We start from the raw sequence: 23,204 nt of genomic DNA, 5'->3' as shown, positions 1-23,204 counted from the left end.
CTCTCTGGAGGAGCAGATAATACATAGGTCAGGCAGGGGGCTGAAGTTTGGTAAATGTCCATTGCAGATGTAGCAGGAAGAAAAAAAGCATTGGGAGAGCAAGAGAAAGTTGCAGGAAGGGCATGACATTCGGTGTTATTCAGCTACAGAGAATTCAAGGGAAAGGTTATTGAATTGGTGAAGAGAAGTCCATTAAAATGCCTTAAAAGAACAGTTTGATATTTAAGCTTTTTTTTTAACATATTGGGAAAAAAAGAAAGAAACCTAAGTGTATTTTATTAAGCTGCAGGTTGTACCAAATTATCAGGTATTTTATTTCACTTTGTCATCATCTGTGCCACAAGTGTGATAAACTTTCCCATACTTCTCCCCTTCAAAAATTAAAAAAATTATTTTTCCCTCTTTTAAAAATTTTGTTATTTATCTCAAAAACCTATTATTGAGGCCAGAAAGCAGAGTCAGCCAGAGGCTCCCTAGAGGCTAAAACTGAAGGAAGCACTTTAATCCTGAGGAAGGTCTAATTATAACTGCCTCCAGATTTAACTCAATGAATAAAATAACGTATTAAGATTTTCCACAAAATTTATTCTTTCCCTTATTTCAAGTAAACATTTGTAATGACCCACAGTAAAAGGGTGATCTCACAAATCTAAGAGTTTAGCATGCACTATATGGGATGTTTTCTACACCATTTTGAAACTACTCTATGATAATGAATTAGTGCCTAAAATAAAAAACTATTTGAGATGCATTTTAATTACAAAAGGCACAGCTGATGCACATTTCTGGGAAATGGTAAACTAAAAAATATAATTAAAACAACAGCTTAATCCAGTGTATTAGGTTAAGCAAATGTGTAACTTAGTTTTAAAAGGTGTCTTTGACTCCTGTGGGTGGGGGTGGCTCTCTTCCCCCCCAGCTTAATAGGCTAATTGGAGTCACTTCAGGCAGTTTAGGTGGTGAATACACTTTAAAAAAATTAGTTTGCCAGCACTATTGAATTTGCAATAAGTGGAGTCAGCATCTGAAATAGTTCAGTATTTCACATAATGGCATTATATTTAGTACTCTAGAGTGTGTTAAATGACTCCCTCCGGCATTAAAGGCATCACTCCATCTTCCAGGACCTACGTGAAGTCTGGCTTAATTATCCTCTCCACCCACTCCAGGTAAGTGTGACCTTCCTGTCTTCAGTGAGCTTTATAACTCTGGGGGTGATGCTTCAGTTTGCCTTTTGTCCCCTCCTGCTTTTATCCTTTGATTCCCTTTAGAGGCATTTTGACTTTAAGCTGGGGTGTCAGGATTGGAAAATTTTGGAACAAATGGTAAAGGAACCTGTGCATTGCATTTTTGTGGTCTGGGGTGCAGCAGGGGAAGCACTGGGAGTCGCCTTGCCTCCCAAGGCAGGTAGAACCACTTGTGTGGCTATGGTTTGGTCCCCTCTCTCCCCCAAAGCACAATATGGTGACTCCAGTATATCTACATGCCTGCTATTATAGGGGTAATAATATGGAGGCAAGTCAGATACTAAATTAACATTGCTAAATTGTAACCTAATTTGGATCTTAGAAATTGAAGGCTTTGACTCTGATTGCATAAAACATTGTAGATTAAAATTTTAGTATAGTATAATGACTTTTTATTCAAGATTTTGGAATTTAAAAGAGCTACAAGTGGTGAAGCTCTTTCCCCCAGTTGGTTTAAAATTCTTACCATTCTTTGCTTTTATTTCCCTTTTTTGGAGATATACATATATATACATGTATGTGTATACTTATATATACATATTTTTGTATATGTAAATTATATATAATAATAATCATAGTGTATATGTAGATTATATATAATAATAATTGCTCAATTCTCGTTAATGTCTTTACAGTAATTAGTGACACTAATTCAAAGTACTTTAAAAATATTTTATTAATAAGAACTTGCCCAAAGTTCCTGAAAATGTTCATTTTAATTATACTTTTCATGTTTGCTTTCTGACCATGGTTAAAGGCTCATTGTTATGTGGGACACCTGCCTAGTGGTATAATAATCTCCAATGTAAGCTGTATCCAGTTTTAATGATGTTCATTTGCCAAAATAGGTTGGTCCCTAGAAAACACACAGCAGTCAAGTTACTCAGTGAAGTGGTTCTCAAAAGGTGGTCCTCAGACTAGCAGCATGTGTGCTACCTGTGAACTTATCAGAAAGGCAAATTCTCAGTCCCTCCCTCAGGGTACTGAATCAGAAGCTCTGGGGGCAGGGCCTGGACATCTGCATTTAACGAGCCCTGCAAGAACTTGATGAATGCTAAAGTTTGAGAATCACTCAGTTACTAGGTGTGTGTATATGTGTATATATACATATTTTCTACCAGCAGTTCTTGAGCTTGCCTCTTCCTTGGAGAGTTAGTATAATACTTGGGATTTTGAACTGTCTGTGTACAGTATTTGGCCTTGAAATCTGATAGAAGATTGGAAAATATTATTTGAGCCTTCTTTAAATACTAGATTTGTTTGCCAGTCTAAGGGATGAGAAAGACGCTTTAGTGTTTTATTGGCATTTCAGAAATTTCCACTCATGGGAGAAGGAATTTTACAAAACGCTGTCCTAGAAATGATAATTACTTTTGTAACCAAAAACTGCACATGATTTTTTATTTATTTCTCTGTTCTTGTAGCTACAAGAGCCAAATACTGATCGACAACTTATTGAGACTTCTCCAGTTCTACAGAAACTTACTGAATTTGAAGACGCAATTGGAGTAATTTTTACCCATGTTCGACTTTTGGCAAGAGCATTCACGTTGAGAACAGTGGGATTTAACCATCTGACCCTGTGAGTTAGAAGTACTCAGGTAGTTCTAACGTGACTATTTAGACAGGCAGCCCCAAACCTTCGCTGCATGCCCTTCAAAGGAATTGGGGTTTCAAACATATTGCCAGAAAAAATCACATCATTAGATAGGTGAGCAGCCAGACACTGGTGTGGACCAGGGGACAGGCTCTGATCCAGTATTTTTGGTCTCACTGTCATGCATCTTATTTCTTTGTAAAGTATAAGAGAAGTGTGAAGGAGGTGAAAACTTTTTTTTCTGTGAAGAGACAAATATTAAATATTCTAGGCTTTATAGGCCGTGTGGTCCCTGGTCACAGCAATCTGACTCTGCCATAGTAAACTAAAAGCAGTCACAGAAGAAATGTAAATGAATGAACATGGCTGTGTCCCAGTTAAACTTTATTTACTAAAACAGGCCACGGGCTGAATTTGGCTCTCCAGTTCCTGCTCTAGATGAGTGGTTTGAACATGAGCTAATGAAATAATTAAGAAAATAACCAAAATGTTATTTCTTTGCATCCGTTTTTTATTCAATTTTTGGATCCCTTCCCCCTAATCAAATATTCAGAGGTCTCTTTAAACCATAAAGATTAAACATGCTTGTCATAGACTTTTTAGTCCTTAAACTAGAGTCCCGATTTGAATAATGGAGTATATTTTTCAATAAAGAGGTGAAGACTTAGCAAGGAAAATTCTTGGATGTTTTGCTTTGTTTTGTCTCTATAGAGAGTGCCTGTGCCAGATTGTCGTCTGTACTGTATGTATGGTTGGCCCTTGAATTACGTGGGTTTGAACTGCATGAATCCACTTATGTGTGGATTTTTTTCAGTAAATACGTGCTACAGTGCTACACGATCATGTCGGTTGGTTGAATCCGCAGATGCGGAAATGTGGGTACAAAGGGCTGACTGTAAAGTTAAACTGGATTTTCGACTGCATGGGGGGTCGCTGCCCCTAACCCCCGACATTGTTCAAGGATTCAACTGCAGTTTATTTTTCAATTGATACTCCTCAGCTTCAACTAGGCACTGTTTACCAGTCTTCATTTCAGCTGTTGTTTAATCCTTAGTTCTTACTTCTCTCTCCTTTGAAAATGAGCCTGCATTGACTCAGATCTCTTTTCAATTGAGGGGCCTTAGGGAATTGTATTTAGTTTTGTGCTTTAAGCAAGATGAAAACGTTGCCTTTTTAAATCATGCCTTTTTAAAAAAAATTCTGGGTTTTCTTTTTCAATCCACAAATACTCACTGATCTCTTTACACTGAATTACATTGAACTTTTTTTTCCCCTTAGAGGCCACAATCAGAGGATGGAATTCCTAGGTGACTCCATAATGCAGCTGGTAGCCACAGAATACTTATTCATTCATTTCCCAGATCATCATGAAGGACACCTAACAGTGAGTTTGTGTTAAATCATTTTCCTTCAATAAGATTGCTGTATAATAAAGAGCGAAATTAGAAGAACTAAATATATTTTTATGTAATGGGTGACTTAGATCTTGGTGACTTTAGCATGTCACATGGTTTTGTTTTATTATGTGAATTTTGTACAAAGCAACATATGGTAAGAACCCATTTTATGCTCCTACTCAGTGATTCAACTGAGTAGGAGCATAAAATGATTGCCTACTCAGTGCAAGACACTGAGTTAGGCTTCATGAGGGGAGCAAACATTTATTAACTGACACCTAGTCTATCCATAAGAACTGTTGCAAGTAATTAAAAATGTAAGTAAATAACTACAACTTGTGTGTGTGTGTGTATGTCTACATATACAGGTACACTATAAAAAGTATGGGTAAGTAATTGTAACTAAGTACAAGCGAGTACCATGTCAAATATTATGAAGAGACATAGGAAAACTGTTGCAATTATGCTGTTTAGGAAAAGTAAGTTTTCTTTTAGCTGTGGAGTTCCTAGAAGGCTGCTTGGATATGATGATGTTTGAGTCTTTAAGGCTGGGTAGGATTTGGCCATAGGGAGTTAGTGGGAAGAAATTTCTATGCAAAGACAATCCGCACACTGGGACTGCTGAGAAACAAGGCTCAGCGTGGAAAATCAGAAGCCTCAGTTTGGCTCAACCGTGGTGGAGTTGAATGAGGCTTATAGAGACAGGGTTTGATTTATGAACACAGTGAAATGGCCCCCATTCCTCTTACTTTTGTTTCATTTTATAAAACTTTATTGAGCTTTTTTATTTGCTGTGTACTATTTTTACTCCATGAAACCAATCGATAGTATAACTGGAATGGAGAACAAAACATCCTCTGGAAGCCGGTCATGATGAGCGCTCACGGCACAAGAAATAACCTTTGAGAAGTCCCTGTAGCATTGGGCGTTGAGAAAGCAAATACTTTATTGGGCAGAGAAAAATAATCCACACTAAGACATTTTGTGAGTGCAGATGCTCTTAATTACGCTGGAAGCAAATAATAAGTCTTTCATACTTTGCATCTATACAGTTTTTATGCATGTTTGGCTTTGAATAGAGTTGGATCTTATCTGTGCAACTGTGAATCCTGGAAATAGTTTATATGAGACACAAATACTAGAGTTAAGGAGTATATGAATTGGCTATAACTTTTCAGTGAAATTTCTAAGCCCAACAGAATATGGTTCTTTCATTCATTTACTCAGTGAATATTTATTGTGCTCCTACCCTGCCTCATGTCCCATTATATGAGAAAGCAGTACCCTTACTTTAAATGTAATTTAAAATTAACAGTTTGATTACCATTCAAAGTTAACTGCTTTGGGTGGACAAGAAGTGTTTCCCCCTTGAATTGATACTAAATTCTTAAGAACATATGAGCATGTACCAGAAATAAACCAGTCTCTGGTATCCTGAGCTGCATTCGGGGATCAGTAAATGCTTGTTCAGTCTCTTCCATCAGAGAGTAGACTTTATAGCTGTCAGGGTATCAGGTTGGTCTGAGAAATGGCCAAACCGAACCAAATGGCTTGAAGTAATAATTCACTTCATGGCCACATAGAGGCCACAGTTGAAAATTGTGACTTAAATACACATATTTACCCCTGTTTTCCCACAAAATTAGTTGTAAAGTCTAGGATTTTGTAAAGATGGGATGTACAGATCAACAAATTTACTGCAATCCTTCTTAGTCACTGCATATGTGCCCTCTTGGCCTCCAACATTGAACAGACAATGAAACCAAAACTCAGAAAGGCATGAATCCTACCCAAGATCTGGATAAAGGTAAAAGCAGGAATATGCTAGAGATTCCAGTTTTGTGTTTTTTCCAGAATGACTTCAGTGCAATAATTTGTAGTTTTATCCAAAAAGTGCTTATTAGCTTAATGTCTTAAAATTAGAGAATTTTTGACTAGCTTATTAGAAAGATGTTAACAGATGACAAAACTCTGATATGATGGTTTTATTAACTATATTCACAGAAAGCTTTGGTAGAAATCAGTTGGACCAGCAGATCTTTTGGCAAAACAAAGATGACCTGTCATCAGTTAAATACAGTTAAATACATACAATGTATTTTCCTCGTTTACTGTCTGTCTCGTCTCGTTGGAGTGTACACTTCATGAGGACAGGGGTTTCGTCTTTTCTCTTCATTCCTGATTCCCTAGGCCCTTGGACAGTTCCCGGCATGTCAGCGCTCAGTACATGAGCTGAATGAATGATCCATGAATGATCATGTTCCAGTCTAACGCTCTCGGCTTATTCTGTGAATAGCGACTTAAGAATGAGCCTGCCCCCTGCCCGGCCTCACGTCCCATGTGCTTCTTTTCCCCCTGCCCTCCCCTCTGGCTGCTCTGTGTTCCTCCAGGCCCCCTCCTGCGTCGGGCTTTGTATGTGGTGTTCTACTTGGAGGGCTTTTTGCTTCCTGCCCTTACTCTGGTCCACCTGGCATCTCCTACTCTGCCCTCAGATGTCAGTTCCGGTGTGACTTCTGCCTGCAGGGGAAACTTTCCAGTCACATTTCCATGTTCTTTTCCTTCCTGGTGCTTACTTGAGTTTGCCTGTCTCACTACCCTGGAAGTTCTGCGAGAGCATGTTTTTATTTATCACTGCCTGCCCAGCAGTGCCTGGTATTCGTAGGCTTTCAGTACATATTTGATGAATAAGTAGAAGAATGAGAGTTCTGTGGGCAGCTAAGTCTGGGGTTGGGGGAGCAGGAGCAGCACTGGAGGAAGCAGCATGTTGTTTTATGCCTAAGGCGAGAAGCTAAAAACTTACTTATGAATGTCTAAAGATTAGAAGTAATTTAAGATTTATGGAGGATTACTTGTTGCAGTTGCTTTTGGCAGAAAGGGGATAGAGTGGGGGTGGAGGATTGCAAATTATTCACTACTGTGATTAGAGGACACACAATTCCAGTAATTCACACAAGAGACGGTTGTTGGCTTGGAGCCGTTCCCTTGCCCACTGATTTTGCAGAGAATAAGGACAACTGAGCAAATGAAATCGTAGTTTTCAGTTTTGAATACTGATGGGGGGAACCTAGTGTTCTATAAATTGTGTATTCAAAAAGGCCTATTTGGGAAGGAATGTCAGGTTAAATAATTGTTGTAGGATGGTGAAGTTTGAATTGGGACATAGAGGGAAAAGGTTCTGTTTCATAGACTGAAGGTTTGGTATTTGAGGATAGGACCTACTTAGAGTCAGGGTGTATAGTGAGAGGGTCTCAAAGAGCAGTTACTCAGACTAGAGTGCCTGTCTTGTCACGCTTTCCAGTTTTAACATTTGCATGAGCTTCCACCTCTATTTTATTATTTTTTCTTAGCTTTTACTACAACCTACTGAGCTAAAAATCAAAAGTCAGTCTCATGCCTACAATGTACAAGGCACTGTGCCCACTGGTGGAGTCCACCAGCAAGACGAACTTGCAGAAATTTTTGTTTTTGGAGGAATGATTTGGGATAATGAGAAAGCGAGGATTATAAACAGAAAGTTTGAGAGCCAGTGACCTAACCCTTCCCTGATGCCTCCAAACAGCACTAAGCATAAATCATTCAAACAGGTATCTTATCTAAAAGATCTCTTAGAAAGAACAGATTCCACAGCCTTGTGTTTGAGAATTCCTCCGTCACCAACGTAATTTGGCTCTTTGTATTTGACCTGCATTCCAGCTGCCAGCATTTGCCTACCTTTTCTCTAGTTATCACTGGAAGTGGAGACAATCTGGCTACCCTTCTTGGTATGATAGACCTGTGTGGCACATCACTGTCATTTTTAATATGTCCTGCTTTTACCTCGTGCTCTTACATTACAGCCCTCAAAGTAATAAATCAAGTCTACTCATTTTACACTAGGTGGCCCTCTTCGGTAGCTCATACCCACAGCTCTGGTTCTCTCTTTAGACTCAAAGAATGAATAGAAGTTGAAGGAAGTGAGTTAATATGTTTCTTTGCTTATTTTAAACCAGTAAACCTTTTTCTTATTAAATTTTAAGTTTAAATTAATTCTGAAAGACTGCCATGTTGAGATCATAGAAAACATCCTGGATTCTCAGAATCACAGTTTGTGATTTGTGATGTTCTTATTGGGCCTCACCATTGCTTCAGGAACTCAGCAGGCTTTTCCTTAACTTTACAGAGAGCCCTCACTACAGCTTGCCTCACTTTTTCTGGTGATTTCAAGTTAAATTTTATCTTTCTTTTGCGGGGGACTGAGGGGAGGGGGTGTTAAAAAAGTTGTTAAGTACAGGTTAGCACTTAGTAAAATGGAGAGCTCTGAAGACAGTAGACAGGTATCCAGAATATTTGCACTGAAAACAAATCCAGAGGACTTCCAAGAACTTTCTGTAACCCTTTCCATGTAACTGAAGAGCAAGCATGTCTTGCCTGATGATAATGATGCCAGTAGCAACAGCAGCTCACATTTCCCGTGTGTTTATCAAGTGCCAGTCACTGTATGTGGATTGTGTACTCATTCACTTTAATTCTCATTTCATCCCTGTGCGGTGGGTACTGCTTTCTCCATTTAATGGATGAGGAAACTGAGCCTCAAGGAGATTTAGTGACCTGTGTAGAGTCACTCAGTCAAGAAGTGGTAGGGCTGTAGTTTGAACCCAGTCGGCGTGGCGCCAAATCTTTTGCTTTTCACTAGTGCGTCTGACTCAAGGCATTGTTTGCAAAACAGTCTAATAATCATTTCATGCTCTGTTGGGTGCTTAATGTTCATTTTCTTGATTTCTACTGAAAAGAAAAATTCCTCTATGTAAAATAGCAATGCATCAACATCAGCAGGCTTTCCAACCTCATGTCTTAGCCCTTTCAGATCCATCCACCAAAATGATCCTTCTAAAATCAAAAAACCACCGTGCCACTTTTCCCCATTTGACACCTTTTAGGATCCCTCTTCCCTAGTAGAAAAGTACTGGCTTCTTTACTTCCCCTTCGAGACTCTGTATGCAGAGGCTGGCCAGCCTCCCCTGTATCCGCTCTTCCCCACTAAGCTCAGGTTTCCCTCCAGTTCCAGCCAGTGATCGCCTTGCTGTGTCATGGTCCCGTGCTTTTGACAGAGCTGCTTCCTCCTCCTGGAAAACCCTCTCGTATTGTCTTCGCCTGTTCAGGCGGCTAAAGCAAGGTTACCCCGAACCGGGTGGCTTATGAACTATATTGCTTACAGTTCTGGAGGCTGGGAGTCCGAGATCAGAGTGCCAGCAGTCAGGTGAGGGCTCTTCTGAGTCTCAGACTTTGCCCTGTACCCTCACAGGGTGGAAGGGGCTAGAGGTCTCCATGGCAGAGGTCCCCACCTCCTAATACTGTCATCATCTTCGAGGGTTAGGATTTCAACACGTGAATTTTGGGACAACAACAAACTTTCGGACCATAGCACCCAGTCTTCTCCCACTGGCAGATTCATTCTTTTTCAATTCTGACTCTCCATTCATCAGAATCCAACTACATGAATTTTTTAAAAATGTGCACATCCAAGTTACATCCCCAGAAATTCTAATTCCCTGGTTCTTAGAAGAGGCCTGAGCACCAGTATGTCAGAAGTACCTTATGATTCTGATATAACAGCCAGGTCAACAAGCCCCTGAAGTGTTTTTACTCAGGGGTCAGGTCCTCCGGGAGGCCTTTTCGGAAGGCTGAGTTGGAGAGGAGCACCACGTGGCCCCTGCTGTCACTGCAGCCGCCTCGGTGCATTGTGGTGACCACTTTGTGCATGGCTTTCTCAGAAATTAGAAGCTCTTGCAGGGCAGCCACGAGATGCCAGTCATCTTGGGATCTTCAGCCCGCAGCACAGGGCCCGCCGGGCATCCGCCTCCATAGCTGTTGCACGGAACTGCCGTCATTTAGGTGGTTTTCTGCCTTGTGATCCCTCCTTCAGCTCACTCGTTGGCAAACAGCGTGATTCATTCTGAAGGAGAGTTCAGCAAAGGCCAAGGATAGAGGCTGTCATTTAAAGAACTGCCTTTCAGACTCTCTTGTTTAGGTAAAGAGCAAAGTCTTACCTTTTTTCAGCTTGTCTTCTAAATTTAAACTGACTCTAAAAATACGGATGACTTATAACTTCCTTCTCCCCTGCTGACTTTGGGTTCAGGCTCTGAGTTTTGGCAAGAACTGAAAGATCTCCCTTTCTGCTGGCCACCCTGTGGGTGCTTTAAGACCCATCAAGGCATATCTTAAATAAAACTAGAAGTGCTTCTGTTTCCATCCTCACTGCTTCCTCCTTCCCCTCAGATAGGAGTACTGCACAGGACTGAATGAGGAGCCCTGATGCTGGGGCCCCACGACAGTGACGTGTCATGGGTTGTGTGTGCTCCTGTGAGCATCAGGCTTGTTGATTCTGGAGCATAAGATCTCTATATGTGCAGCCCGAATAAGAATTTTCTCCTTGCACCAAAGTCGTATACTGAGAGAGAACCCCCCTTGTTCAGCATAGTCATATTCTCAAAATAGCCCCCCTATTCCCCCACGGCCTCTACTTTGAGAACCTCTCCCATTAGAAATCCAAACTAAAACAGATACCTCCCTTCCATCTCAGTTGTTGTGTAATTACAGGATATTAGGCTGGTGGGCTCCCTATTGGTTGTGTCTTCTTTTAATGTTCTATTCCAGGCCTTTTTACTTTTGAGCTTCTCTGTGGATATTAATTTTAATGAAACACTTACTATATTGAAGAAAAAATAGAGTTGGGGGAAATCGGAGGAGGAAAGGAGCAGAGACAAGCAAAGAGTAATAGCCTGTAACTCGACAGCAAGCATGGCTTATGAAGATCAAGTTGTATTTCTGCTTCATGAATCATTGTCAGACAAATTAAGAACATATTGTTTCTTATTTATCTATCGTCAAGGATGCAATCTCAGGCGTGGAGAATAAATCTTGATTTTTATAAGCTCAGTTGACACTATGGAGGCACAGAGTATAAAACTCGCATCTAATAAACAAAGTGCGATGGGGAATGGCAGGGGGTATGATACCAGCAGCTGCTTCCTGCTCCTCGGCCCTGGTGTCAGGGATGTTCCTTTGCAGGAAGGAATTCTTATAGTAGACCACGAGTTTGTTATACCTGTTATAAGAAAAAGGTCTAGTTTTAGGTGCATTATTCCCTCACATCTCGGAGATCGGGGGTAATTACTTTCAGCTTCTGTTTGGTGAGCTCTCATCTTTGTATCCCCCTGCTTTTCCCGGCCTCCCTCCCCCACTTTCCCCCAGTGAGTGAGCAGTGAGTGTTAAATTCCTCAACCATGCTTGCTTCATGGGCACCTCTACAATGGACTGGTTGTACAATTTTCATGCACTGTTTAATGTTACTACTTCAATAGTCCTTGGAGGCCTCTCAGCTGACTGAAATTCCTAGTAGAAATTTTTGTTTGGAATTCCTGTTTGGAATTGTTTGGAAGTTGAAACATGAATGTTATATTTTAATTTGATTCAAAATAAAGGATCTCAGGTTGAAAAACTGTGAGTCAGGATATGTAGTTTAAATCTTTAAAAGAATAAAATTAACACTGTAAATACATAATTTAAATATTCTAAATAATACACGTATTTCCCCAAATCCTATACTATTGAAATTAGCATTAGTGCCATAAAACTTGAAGCTTATTTTAGACTTTTTAAAAATGCTCCTTTAAAACTAATGTACAGTGACTGAAAGCAGGTGGAGTTTGCCTGGTGGTTGATGGATTGGATTGATTGATCGCAAAAGGGCCAGGGAACTTGCTGGGGGTGATGGAAATATAGACGCTTATCAGAACTCATCTAACTATACTGAAAATGGGTGCATTTTATTGCATGTAAATTATACTTCAGTAAGTTGATTTTCAAAGTTTTAATGCTCCTTCATTTAGTAGCATTAAACTTAATGGAAGCTGTGACCTTTAATATGATACAGCATCTCCCCTGACACTGCTCACTGCTACTAAACAACTAAATGAACTATTTAAATGTCTGTTAGGTAAAATCCAGGAACAGAGTAAGTTATTAAGAAGAAATTAGAAGCATGTGGAATTTGTCACTGCCTCCTGGGGGTAGTGATTACTTGCCTACGTGTCCCTGTCGGTGAGATGGTCTGGGCTGGTTGGTCCCAGCATAGGAGCACAAGAGGGACTAAAAGTGATACGGTTTCTAAATATACCTCAATTCCTTTTGTCCAGTTGCTGCGAAGCTCTTTGGTGAATAACAGAACTCAAGCCAAGGTAGCAGAAGAACTGGGCATGCAGGAATACGCCATCACCAACGACAAGACCAAAAGGCCTGTGGCCCTTAGGACCAAGACCTTGGCAGACCTTTTGGAATGTGAGTCCTATAAAATAAAGCTTTTTTCTTAACCTGCAGGTTCAAAGTTTAAATCAAATGGACCAACATTTATGCTGCTTCTCATTATTGTTATGTTTGACTAAAGAAACCTCTTTTATATTTTAATTTTTCTTTTTGCATTTCTCCAAAACTTGTTTGAAGGAGAATTATTTGGAATTAAGAGACATGAATAACGAATTTATGTTCAATCTGTATTCAGTGGTACCCTTCCCCTCCCCCCACACTGCTGCCCCCTCCATCCTAGTGCTCAGCCATCATGTCTTTTTGTGTGAAACAGTAACAGAATGTGAAGATTGTTAATGGTGAATCACAGCTGTTTTTGTCACCCAGCAGCCTTTAGATAGGGACATAAAGAAAGAAGGTAAATTTATTCATTAAACACTAAAACTATTATCTGTTGTTTTGAATGAGCTCAAAGCTCTATGGACAATGTTGTCATCTTGTACAGTTTCTGATCTGGTGTGGTAGCATTATAAGTAATCCTGTTACAGCTAACTAAAGGATTATACGCACAGTTCTGTTGTTTCTGATATGACTTTAAAATAAGTGCACCATTCTCTGGGCCTTGGAACTTTTTTTTTTTATATTATGGTATTTTTGACAATTGAAATTCTATACACATATTAAAGTCTACCATGCAAAACCAGATGATTTTCACAGTGCAAAAGCAACCTGACTAAGGGACTGAAAAGAACTTATTCAATTAAAGAAAAGTAACTTAAGATTAAAATTACAAAAAAATTAAGTTGAGTCACCAGTCTTTTTTTTATCTCAACAATAGCTATTTTTATTCCTTCTTTTAAAAACTCACCATTTGTTTACTTGGTTAAGGTGCCTTTTAATGAGGTTGTCTTTGGGGCCACCATTTATCAATGTAAATTTGGATATTTTGTTATACTGTCATTAAGCCCGGTATTAAGTTTTTCTCTCTTGGAGCAGATTGAATCTGTAAATTGTCCCATTTCTGTTTGCAGAATGTAACACAGACCCTTGTAAATGGGTGATCTCCTCAAGATCGGTGTTAGGAATAGCAGGCCTCGAGGATATGCCTATTCTGGTGTCATATCTGATCTTCAAGTTTTATTTTGATTTGTTTGATGTTAACATGGTTGTGTTCCTAGATATCATTCTTTCCCTGCTATACAACAGCATGTTGTGTATCATTTTAACTAGTTATTCATTTAGCCCTTAGCCAAACGTAATTTGGTCTTTATACTCTGTGTTTTTTTGCATCTTAATCACACATCTATATTGCTGCTTCTGATATTGGTGATAAAGAGTAGTTCTTGTTTGAAGAAAAATGAAATGGTAAAGCTAAAAAATAAAGAAGGTTTGGAAGTTGAAAACCTTATTAAAATGTTTCTTAAAAGCCTAGGTCTTGTACTCTTTCTAGAGAGTAGCAATGCATTGTGGTTTATTTTGAAATATTCTCTTTTTCAGCATTTATTGCAGCGCTGTACATTGATAAGGATTTGGAATATGTTCATACTTTCATGAATGTTTGTTTCTTTCCGCGATTAAAAGTAAGCTCATATAAAATTTAGATCGGTTGCATGTTTTATGCTTGGTGATTCTAGAACCTGTTACTAAACACTTTTTGGGGGACTTGCTACAGGAGTTCATTTTGAATCAGGATTGGAATGACCCCAAATCTCAGCTTCAGCAGTGCTGCTTGACACTTAGGACAGAAGGGAAAGAGCCAGACATTCCTCTGTACAAGTAAGTATATGCTGCCCACTGGCCTTCAGACCCAGTAAACTTAGTTATGCTCCATGTACCTGGAAGAAAAACTAATCACTCTGGGGAAGTGGTGACAAGGGTCCTGGATGGAGATTTCTCAACTCGGACTGCATCCAACGCTGAAACTCTTTGGGCCTCTCAGTCTTTTAGCTCTAAGTAAGTGGGTCACGTTTGATTATGTGCTTTCTCCCATCTCTAAAATGCTTGGTGAACTGCTCCCTGGGAGAAAGACGCTAAGATGAGGAGATCAATTTAGGAAAAATTTAGGTTAAATTGTTTTTAAATACATTTTTATATTTGTCTTCTTATATTTTGTAACCCCTCCTGGCCCACACATCTAGGTTAGATGCTGTGTGCTTACTTGTAACGATATTTGGGTATCTCCCTCCACTCCTTTGGATCCTTTTGGCCTCAGTGTCTGTCACCTGCTAGGCACTCACCACAAGAAGCAGGGCAGCTCTTCACCGCTGCTGTGTTATTTGTTATTTGGAACTTTTCTTTTAAGAATATATGCTAAAAGCTGCCATGTACTTTTGCATATCTTTAGTGACAAATCTTTATCCTTTGAGGGGTGGGCAAAAGTCTCAGAAGAAATGCAGATCACCACACATTACACCAGATTTGATGAAAACAGGGGTTTGACTCTGAAGTAGAGTTATTAGATAATAGAATTATCTTGACACTCATAAGCTGGTTTCAGAAGGGGGTTTCAAAGAGGAATTACAAAAGGGAAGGATTATCAAAATAGGTGGGTTGCCTCTCAAGGTGTGGTCTAGATATGTGTTTTCAAGAATGTTTAAGTATCTAGTTTCAGTACCAGCTTCCCCCTTGTCTCTGCACACACGTGATTGCAAGCACACACATTTGTGTGAGTGTTTCATGTGGAATAAAAGCCCCCCTCTTGTGGACTTTCTCAAACTCCACGGTACTCAAGGGAAAGCACCAGAGTGGCAGCTGAGAATTTTAAATCACTTTTTTTTTTTAATTTAGTAGTCACAACACGTTGTAGGCTTTTTCACTAAAAGAAAAACTGAGGCCAAGAGAAGGTTGAGTCACCCCACAGCAGGCCACTATAAATTGTCCCAAGAAGCTGTCACTGCTGAACAATGTTTCCTTTATTTATTGGGAAAAAAACCCAAATGTCTAGAAATAGCACTTTAATATGTGCCTAATAAGCATAATGAATATCCAAACTACTACATGAAAGGCTCAGAGTATTTCCTCATCAAAGTATTAATTAAAGTTCAATAAATAAAATGAGGATGACAAACTTCTGGTGCGGGCCTGATGACTGTAATAAGTGCTACCATTAAGAAGCCGTCCGTGTGCTTTCATCCCAATGAGCATAAACACAGAGGAAATGACTCCGCTCCCTTCTCATAAATCCCCCAAATGAAAGTACACGGTGAGCTTGTTCTTTTTTATCTAGATGATGGGGTGGTTTTACATAGTTTTTTCAAGATTACAGTGTTCATTCCATTATCTTTGTTGGCTGCTTTTAATTTCCCTTTTCCATGAAGTTATTATCAGTTTTACCGCATTTGAAATCTGCACCTTGTCATTAAAATCCACAGTACCTGGAGTTTTGTTTTTTTGGCAGTTGTGTTGTGTACTCGGCATTATAGCATACCGTTGAAACGGTCTCTGCTGTTTCACAAATTAAATATATTTTCTGATCTTTTAGATAAGATACAAGATGTTAGAAAGAAACCATAAAGAATGTGAAGCCATTCAGATGTGGCTTGAGGCGTATTACCCAAATATGTATTCTTTCTAGCTGTGATTAGCACTGAAAAACAATGAACAGACTGAAATGGCTAACTTTTCACTGATTTTAAAAAATTGATTACTTTCATATGATACTTGAAACAACACTTTGAAATTGTTTAAAACTATTTCACACTTCACTGTTAGCCTTAAGATATTGTTTACAATGCTCTGGGGGAAAATTATTTATGTATATATGTATACATATATATATATATAAAGCCACTGTAGAATTTTTTAAATTTCTTACTTCAAAACTCTGTATTTGTCAGGTTACCAAGTCAAAAGCGTATGATTTAATTTTCTTGTTATTTTTACCTTCATCTCTCCAAGCAGTGAGTTATGTGATTTTTCTTGGGTGTATGTATTAGCAGTAACGGTGAAATAACACTTTACATAATTCATGTTCTTTCCTTTTCCTTTCAGGACCCTGCAGACAGTGGGACCATCCCATGCAAGAACCTACACCGTGGCTGTCTACTTCAAGGGAGAACGAATCGGCTGTGGGAAAGGACCAAGGTATGGTCATTTCTTCAAATGGACATCCTGTGTGTCTGAGAAGTCCCTGTGTGCTATTCCCAAACCCTGAAGTCTGTCTTTTTGACCTTAGGGTGTAGAGTGTTGGAGGGTAACAGCAAAGCGAAGCCCAAGAATTAATGTCCCCACCAAGCCCAGCCCCAGACTTGGGACCTGGCCTTGAATGGTGGGAATGCCATTGCCTGAAGGGCGTTGCATGCCTGAGAAAACCACATTACTTGGTGCATAGGTGTGGTCTGTCCAGTTTGAGTTACTCAACAGAGGACCCAGCGTTGCTGCAAGCACTGTATAAAACATGTCGTGGGTGACACAGCCATTAAATATTTGAGCTCGTATTCCTGCTCACTTGAGCTTTGTGGAAACACTCACATCTTCAGGTAAAAAGAACTATGTATGTCATCACCTTTCTTTGAACCTTCCAATTTCTATCTTAAACTGAGAGGTGATTTGAAGTCTGTCTGTACATATGTTTTTTCACTCTCTGCCTCTTAAACTTTACACTGAGGATGTTCAAATTTAAGTAAGAAATACTTCAGACCTATAATAAATGGAATGCATTTTATTGCAGTGGTGAAGGTGTGGAACGAATACCTTAAACAGGCTTTGTGCAAATAAATGACATTTCTGCAGGCCCCTGTGTGTATGCCTAATCTGTGCAATTCAGTAGGTGACAGTAGAAGTAATCAGATAAAATTTTATGCACCAAACATGAAAATCAGCCTGAATAATTTAGAGCCATACTTTGTGTTTCTGAAAAAAAGTTTTTAAATTGAAGTGTACCTCGTCTTTATTTTATTTAATAGTATTCAGCAAGCAGAAATGGGAGCGGCAATGGATGCACTTGAAAAATGTAAGCCTATCTCTTTTTCTATAATTATATGTTCATAATGTAATGAGTGTTTTATGGGAAGAAAATGGAGAAGTAGAAAAATGGTAAATACTGATGAAATGTGATCTTCTTTTCTTCATAATTATTCTTCACACAGAGTATAGTAGAATGTAAGATATATATAAAATGGGCTTCTGCTTTTTAAAAAAAGTCTTCCAAAATGCTTTCTGATTTTCATTTGCCTTTTTTGCATAGAGTCCCACTCTCAGCCCAGGTAGCGCACATGAGTGACTTGGTGTATTTCATTCTGTATAGTTCTCTATACTTCTGAAATCTTAAGCCCATGCAGTTTTTTCTTTTTAGTTTTTGGCCATTGTTTTATTAAAATGGGATATTTACGTATTTCTGCTTTTTCCCTTTCTTGCTCAGTAATGCTTCATGGGCAGCCCTGCAGGTTGCAGTGGTTCCAGTTCACTCTTTCTCAGGGGCTACATAGTATTTCATGCTGTGGATGTGTTATGTTTTATTCAGCTCTTAAACTTTTGATGGACGCTATTTCTGTCTTTTTATCACTGTCGACAACGCGAGTCCCTGTGTCGGTGCTCTTCGTCCCAGGGGCTGGATTCCCGAGAGTGGGATGGCAGGGTTGGAGGAAATCAGTTAGATAATTGACCCTGTAGGGAGCTGCCGAGTCTTTGTAAATTGCAGGCTTAAGTGCAGGGAAGTTTTCTTCTGAGGTACACGGCGCTGCCCAGCAGAACCTGTGGGCAGCGTGACAGTGCGGTTCCATCATACCTCAAGTACCAGCTCCGCGCATGGAAGAGCGAGGTGCGGGGAGCTGAAAACAAGGCGGCCCAGGCTCTCAGCCTGGAAGATTCCTGGAAAGGCAGGAGAGCTGGGAGCCAAGTGAAAATCTGCAGACAGTAGCTTGGGGGTGCGGTCATGGGGACAGAAGCTAGTGTCGCCAGGGCCCCGTATCCTTGGAATCCTCTCTGATGAGAGTTTTGCTGACTCAGTTGAGCAGTTTTTTTGAATCCATTACATATATATACGTATAGTCACATATTGAAATAAGTGAGACTCCATTTTCCGCCTGTAGGATTGTTAACGGTGATCTTGGGAGTTTCTTGCTTGTTTGCTTTCAGCCATACAGTGGTACTGGAGAGGTGGCCTGTTCGAAGACTGGCCTCCACACACCATACGTACTGCTGGGGGTGAAATGTTTAAACTGCTGGAAAGCAGTTTGATTGTATGTGTCAGGTCCTTGAAGACATTCATACCTTTTGATCCAGGAGTCAAACCTAAGAATATACCTGGAGCTATGAATTAAAGTTCACAAACCATGATAATCATGACAACTTCATTTATAATAGCCAAAAAAAAAAATCAGTCGTCAAACTACATCTTTATAAGTAGGGAACTGTTTAAATAAGTTTTCCCAGAGGTTGACTAACATTTCCTGTAACGGACCAGATAATAAATACTCTGTCACAGCTCCACCACTGTAGCCCTTAGGCTCGGAAGTATGGCAAACGGCCGGCATCTGTGTTCCAGTAAAGCCTTATTTACCAAAATGGGTGGAGGGCTGTATTTGGCCTGTGGGCAATGGTTTACCAACCCACATTTTGTCTAAGTGTTGTAATATTTTGCAGCCATCAAAATATTTTTGAAGACTAATGATATGGGAAAATGTTTATACTATAAAAATAAATGAAAAAAAGTACCCATCAAAATGTGCCTGTACTATACCTCCCAGTGTAAGGGTGTGGGGGGGAACAGTTTTAAGTGTTCGTGTGTCTGTGTAATATGTGTACACATTTTCATTGTGTGTGTGTATGTGTGTGAGGTATAATTTACTTCATAGGAAAAGGGCTTATTATAAGGATATATTCCAAAAGTTTATCTATAGTTAAATCTGAGTGATGGGATTTTTTAAAAATGCAAATTAAATTTTACAATAGAATTTACTGAGGAAATAGGGTTCATTTTGTAGAAACTTGTACAACTCACTTTTTTTGGATTTGTTTGATTTTTTAAAAATACTGTTAATACTTGAAAACTGTGTTTTGTATAATACATAAGGAATCAATTTAATATCATTTAGAAAATAGGATTTTATTTGTTTTATCTCTAAACTACAGATGTTATTATATTCCTATTTTGTTTAAAGTCAGCCACTGACTCGTAGATATACACGGTCTTTACTGATTCGCTGCCCGCCTTTCAGATCCTTTTCCTACCCCGCTATTCCTGTCCCTACCCACCCTGCAGTGAAGATGGGACACCGTGTAAAAGGCGGAGGGGGCTTCTTAGGAATATGCTATGTATTTGTATCCACTGTTATTACGCTTCAACCTTCACAAAAAACAAGCTTATTCTCCCCGAAACAAGCCATGCTCTCTGATTCTTCCTATTTTTAAATATGAAGTAGTACCTTTTGTGTTTAACAGACCCTTAACCAGTTCAGGGAATGGCATCATTTTCCTTTGTGTTACCTGTTAACTTGTGTGGCTCTCGTTCATGCATGCATCCCTGTAATGTTTGTTATTGGAGTATGTTTGTTGACTGAGTGTGTGAAATGACTTTTTTTCTCGTTCTACCTTTGACTTCTTACTCTGTTACTATGCTCATCATATACCACAGGTAACAACTGAATTGTAAAGTGTTTACATCTTAATCAAGATTTTCACTGTGTCAACACTCTTGCACTGGGTCAAATATCAAAAAATTGCTTAACCTATGCTATTGAGTGACATGTTTCATTTCACCAAATAAAAGTGCTCTACTTGAGTTGCTTTTGCCGATACAGCTTTGGGCTTTTCATGGTAAACAATGCAAATTGAATTATCAGAAATAACGACTTAGGATGTGGCCTCCTTTTGTCCATCTGATCTTTTTTTACTCCTTTCAGAAACTCTAATTGTTGGTAAATAATGGTGTGATAATATCATTATTTGTTCGAAGTTTTTGGTTTGAGCTTTATAAAAATATACAACTCCATTTTGCTATCGCCTCTAATCTCTCCCCGAAAATGACTTGTTGCTAGGAGAGCTGTGTTAACACACCTAGCTGGAAACGTTCCGAAACCACACGTCTGTGTTGTGACATTTCTGTATGTTTTGGTGCCTTTTATGCTCAAGTTCACATGAGGTACTGGAATCTAGAATTGGGAGCTGATCCAGATTTCCACTGTGTTCCTGAATGATGAAAGAGTCAGAAAAGAAAGCAAACAATTCTTTCTTCCTCTCGCCTTACAAAATACAGCTGTGTGGGTTTCATATGAATACATGTTTGTTTGTATGTGTGTATGTTTAGTTTGCATCATTCTTTGCACAAGTGACTCTCCTTTATTAAGTGTAAAATATATCTCCTCGTGTCAGATAACTTTCCCCAGATGGCCCATCAGAAGCGGTTCATTGAACGGAAATACAGACAAGAGTTAAAAGAAATGAGGTGGGAAAGAGAGCATCAGGAGAAAGAGCCAGATGAGACTGAAGACATAAAGAAATGAAGGAGGGCACGGAAGTGGTGGCGTATTTACTTGGTTAATAACTGTGACTGTTGCCCATTGAGACCTAGCCTAGTTTTCCCGGAGACAATGAATGAAGTGTGCCCATTGAAATAAAACACAAAGTCAAATCACTCTTGTTGTTTTACTGATCTCCTACTTGGTTTTTTTAGCTGGATGGGCTTTATTACAAAGTATTTTATTTCTCTTCTATTTACTGGAAAACTTCACTTGGGTGAATGTGCATATTCCCTATTATTTTTTTCTTTAAACAATAAAATTCAAAAAGTATATTCTATGTGGAATAGGTTGTTTTTTCCCCCCTATCTTTCTGAGATGTGACTCCAGACGTTCAGCTGACAAGTGAAAATTTTACTTTACTAGATACTTGGGCTCCACACTATTCACATCTACACTGTGTGAAATCTCTGGATTATTAACTCAATTTTTCAGCTTTCATCTGGGTGTTTATCATGTTCTCATCTGCAAATATGATGTTTACCCTCGCTAACCAGTGAGTCCTTTGTAGGTGGGACCCCTTTAACGTTTAGCTGGCTAATCGGTGGGGCGGGGAGGCTGATATTCGAATCACATATATTCCTTGACTCACTAGAAAAGAGGAGAAATCATGATTCCAAGCCAGATGACACTTTAAGTCAGATGCTCTCACCCTCGGGTCAGTGGCCCCTTTTAGAAGTTTATAGACAGACTTCAGGAAAGTCTCAAAACTTTCTGAGATTGTATCAGATTTTATGTGTGTGTTGGGTTTGGGAGTGGGTGGGGAGCAGAAGAGGAGGGTTCATGGCTTATTTCATCTCAAAGTGGTCCCTGCAATCGAGGGCTAACATTGCATTGAAAGACGTCACATTTTTAATGTTGTTTTAAACCAATCATCACTGGTTTCTTATTACAGACAAAACTTCTTTTTTTAAAACAAATGTATTTTCATTCATTACCTTTACAGATATCTAGTGAGTGCCGCCTACTATGTGTCAGGCATTGTTCTAGGATCTGGGGCTATAGCCGTGACAAAATAAAATTCCCTGCCCCCGGGAGCTCGTGCGCTGGTGGAGGAATACACGCCGTGACAGGAAGTGCGTCACAAGGTGATGTAGATGTCGGCCAGAGTAAAGCAGGAGGTGAGATGGGTGGAATTTTCAGTCCGGTGGTTGAGGAAGCTCCCCATGAGGGTCTGAGTTAAGATGGAAAGGAGGAGAGTGAGTCATTCAGGGCTTCTTATTTATGTCACTATTACATGTTACGTATGCATTGTTGAAAATTTGGAGAGTGTGTTACTTTTATTAGCAGGAGGAAGAAAGAAATGTTACTTTGGAAATATTGTGGAGAAAGTAGAAAGCATAAGCAGAAAAACAGATCACCTATGATTCTATCACCCAGAGATTTTTATATTGTCAGACCTTCTGTGTGTATAATACGTACACATGTGCACTCAAAGTGCACCTTCACGGTAGGAGACCTTACTTATGGTTTCCATATCCTTTCTTTTTTATTAACTAATAAGTCATCTCGGTGTTGAATCCACATTTACATGTACATTGATGGCTATGTCTTAATGCATATTTTGTATGCCAGTTACGGTTATACTGTAATTCACTGATTAATGAAAGATGTGTAAGTTGTAAGCAATTTGTTGCTGTCATAGACAATACTGTCACGTACACACATACACACGCATGCACGCACACTCACACAGGACAGAGAGAGAGGAGTGAGAGAGAAGACCTCTCTAGAGCTTGGTAACTTGTTAACCATAAAAATGTAAGGTGGTGCCTGGGAGAAAAGGCTGCCCTGGTGCCCCTTCCCCCCTCAGAGGAAGACTGGAGGGGAAGAATAGTGAATTCATCAGTAGGCTTGAAAATATTAGAATGGAAGCCAAAAAGCAGAGGAAAATCTTTGAACTTTTTTTTAAACAAGCACTTTTCCCTAGTCTTGCATATGCATCAAAATAACTTCAAAGCCAGCGTGCTGTTCAGGACTCTTCATTGGACCTACACTTTTCCTCTCTGTAGTATTCTGGCATTTTTCGGGTCCTCTCTTCATATTAATGTCTCTGGAAACCTGAAGTCAAGGTTAAGTCTATAACACAGCAGAGAACCTCCTGCAGCGAACACGCCAAACACACATCAGGGCAGGTTAGCCCCAGGGCCCTTCCAGAGCAGTGTTGAGGCCAGTGGCCAAATTCTGTAACTAGCCCCATAGACCAGCTCAGCCATGGCTTCCACTT

The 23,204-nt window shown here is 39.5% G+C and overlaps 1 protein-coding gene across 7 annotated transcripts in view; it reads left to right on the top strand.

Annotated features, from left to right (window-relative positions):
- The window catches only part of DROSHA (drosha ribonuclease III), a 104,224-nt gene extending 82,972 nt beyond the window's left edge, over nt 1–21,252 (top strand). For 6 of the 7 annotated variants that reach the window (XM_074356700.1, XM_074356671.1, XM_074356680.1 and 3 more), the window contains 9 exons: nt 1,125–1,169; nt 2,672–2,829; nt 4,123–4,228; nt 12,416–12,557; nt 14,019–14,101; nt 14,194–14,297; nt 16,512–16,604; nt 17,426–17,472; nt 20,832–21,252. In XM_074356700.1, coding sequence (XP_074212801.1) covers nt 1,125–1,169; nt 2,672–2,829; nt 4,123–4,228; nt 12,416–12,557; nt 14,019–14,101; nt 14,194–14,297; nt 16,512–16,604; nt 17,426–17,472; nt 20,832–20,962 — 909 coding nt within the window. In that variant the 3' untranslated portion in view covers nt 20,963–21,252. The other variant, XM_074356690.1, reaches the window with a different exon arrangement.
- Nucleotides 21,253–23,204: the final 1,952 nt, after the last annotated feature.

Source organism: Camelus bactrianus, chromosome 3, assembly GCF_048773025.1.
Source record: "Camelus bactrianus isolate YW-2024 breed Bactrian camel chromosome 3, ASM4877302v1, whole genome shotgun sequence".
Lineage (NCBI taxonomy): Eukaryota > Metazoa > Chordata > Mammalia > Artiodactyla > Camelidae > Camelus > Camelus bactrianus.
This window is presented reverse-complemented; position numbering and strand designations above follow the sequence as displayed.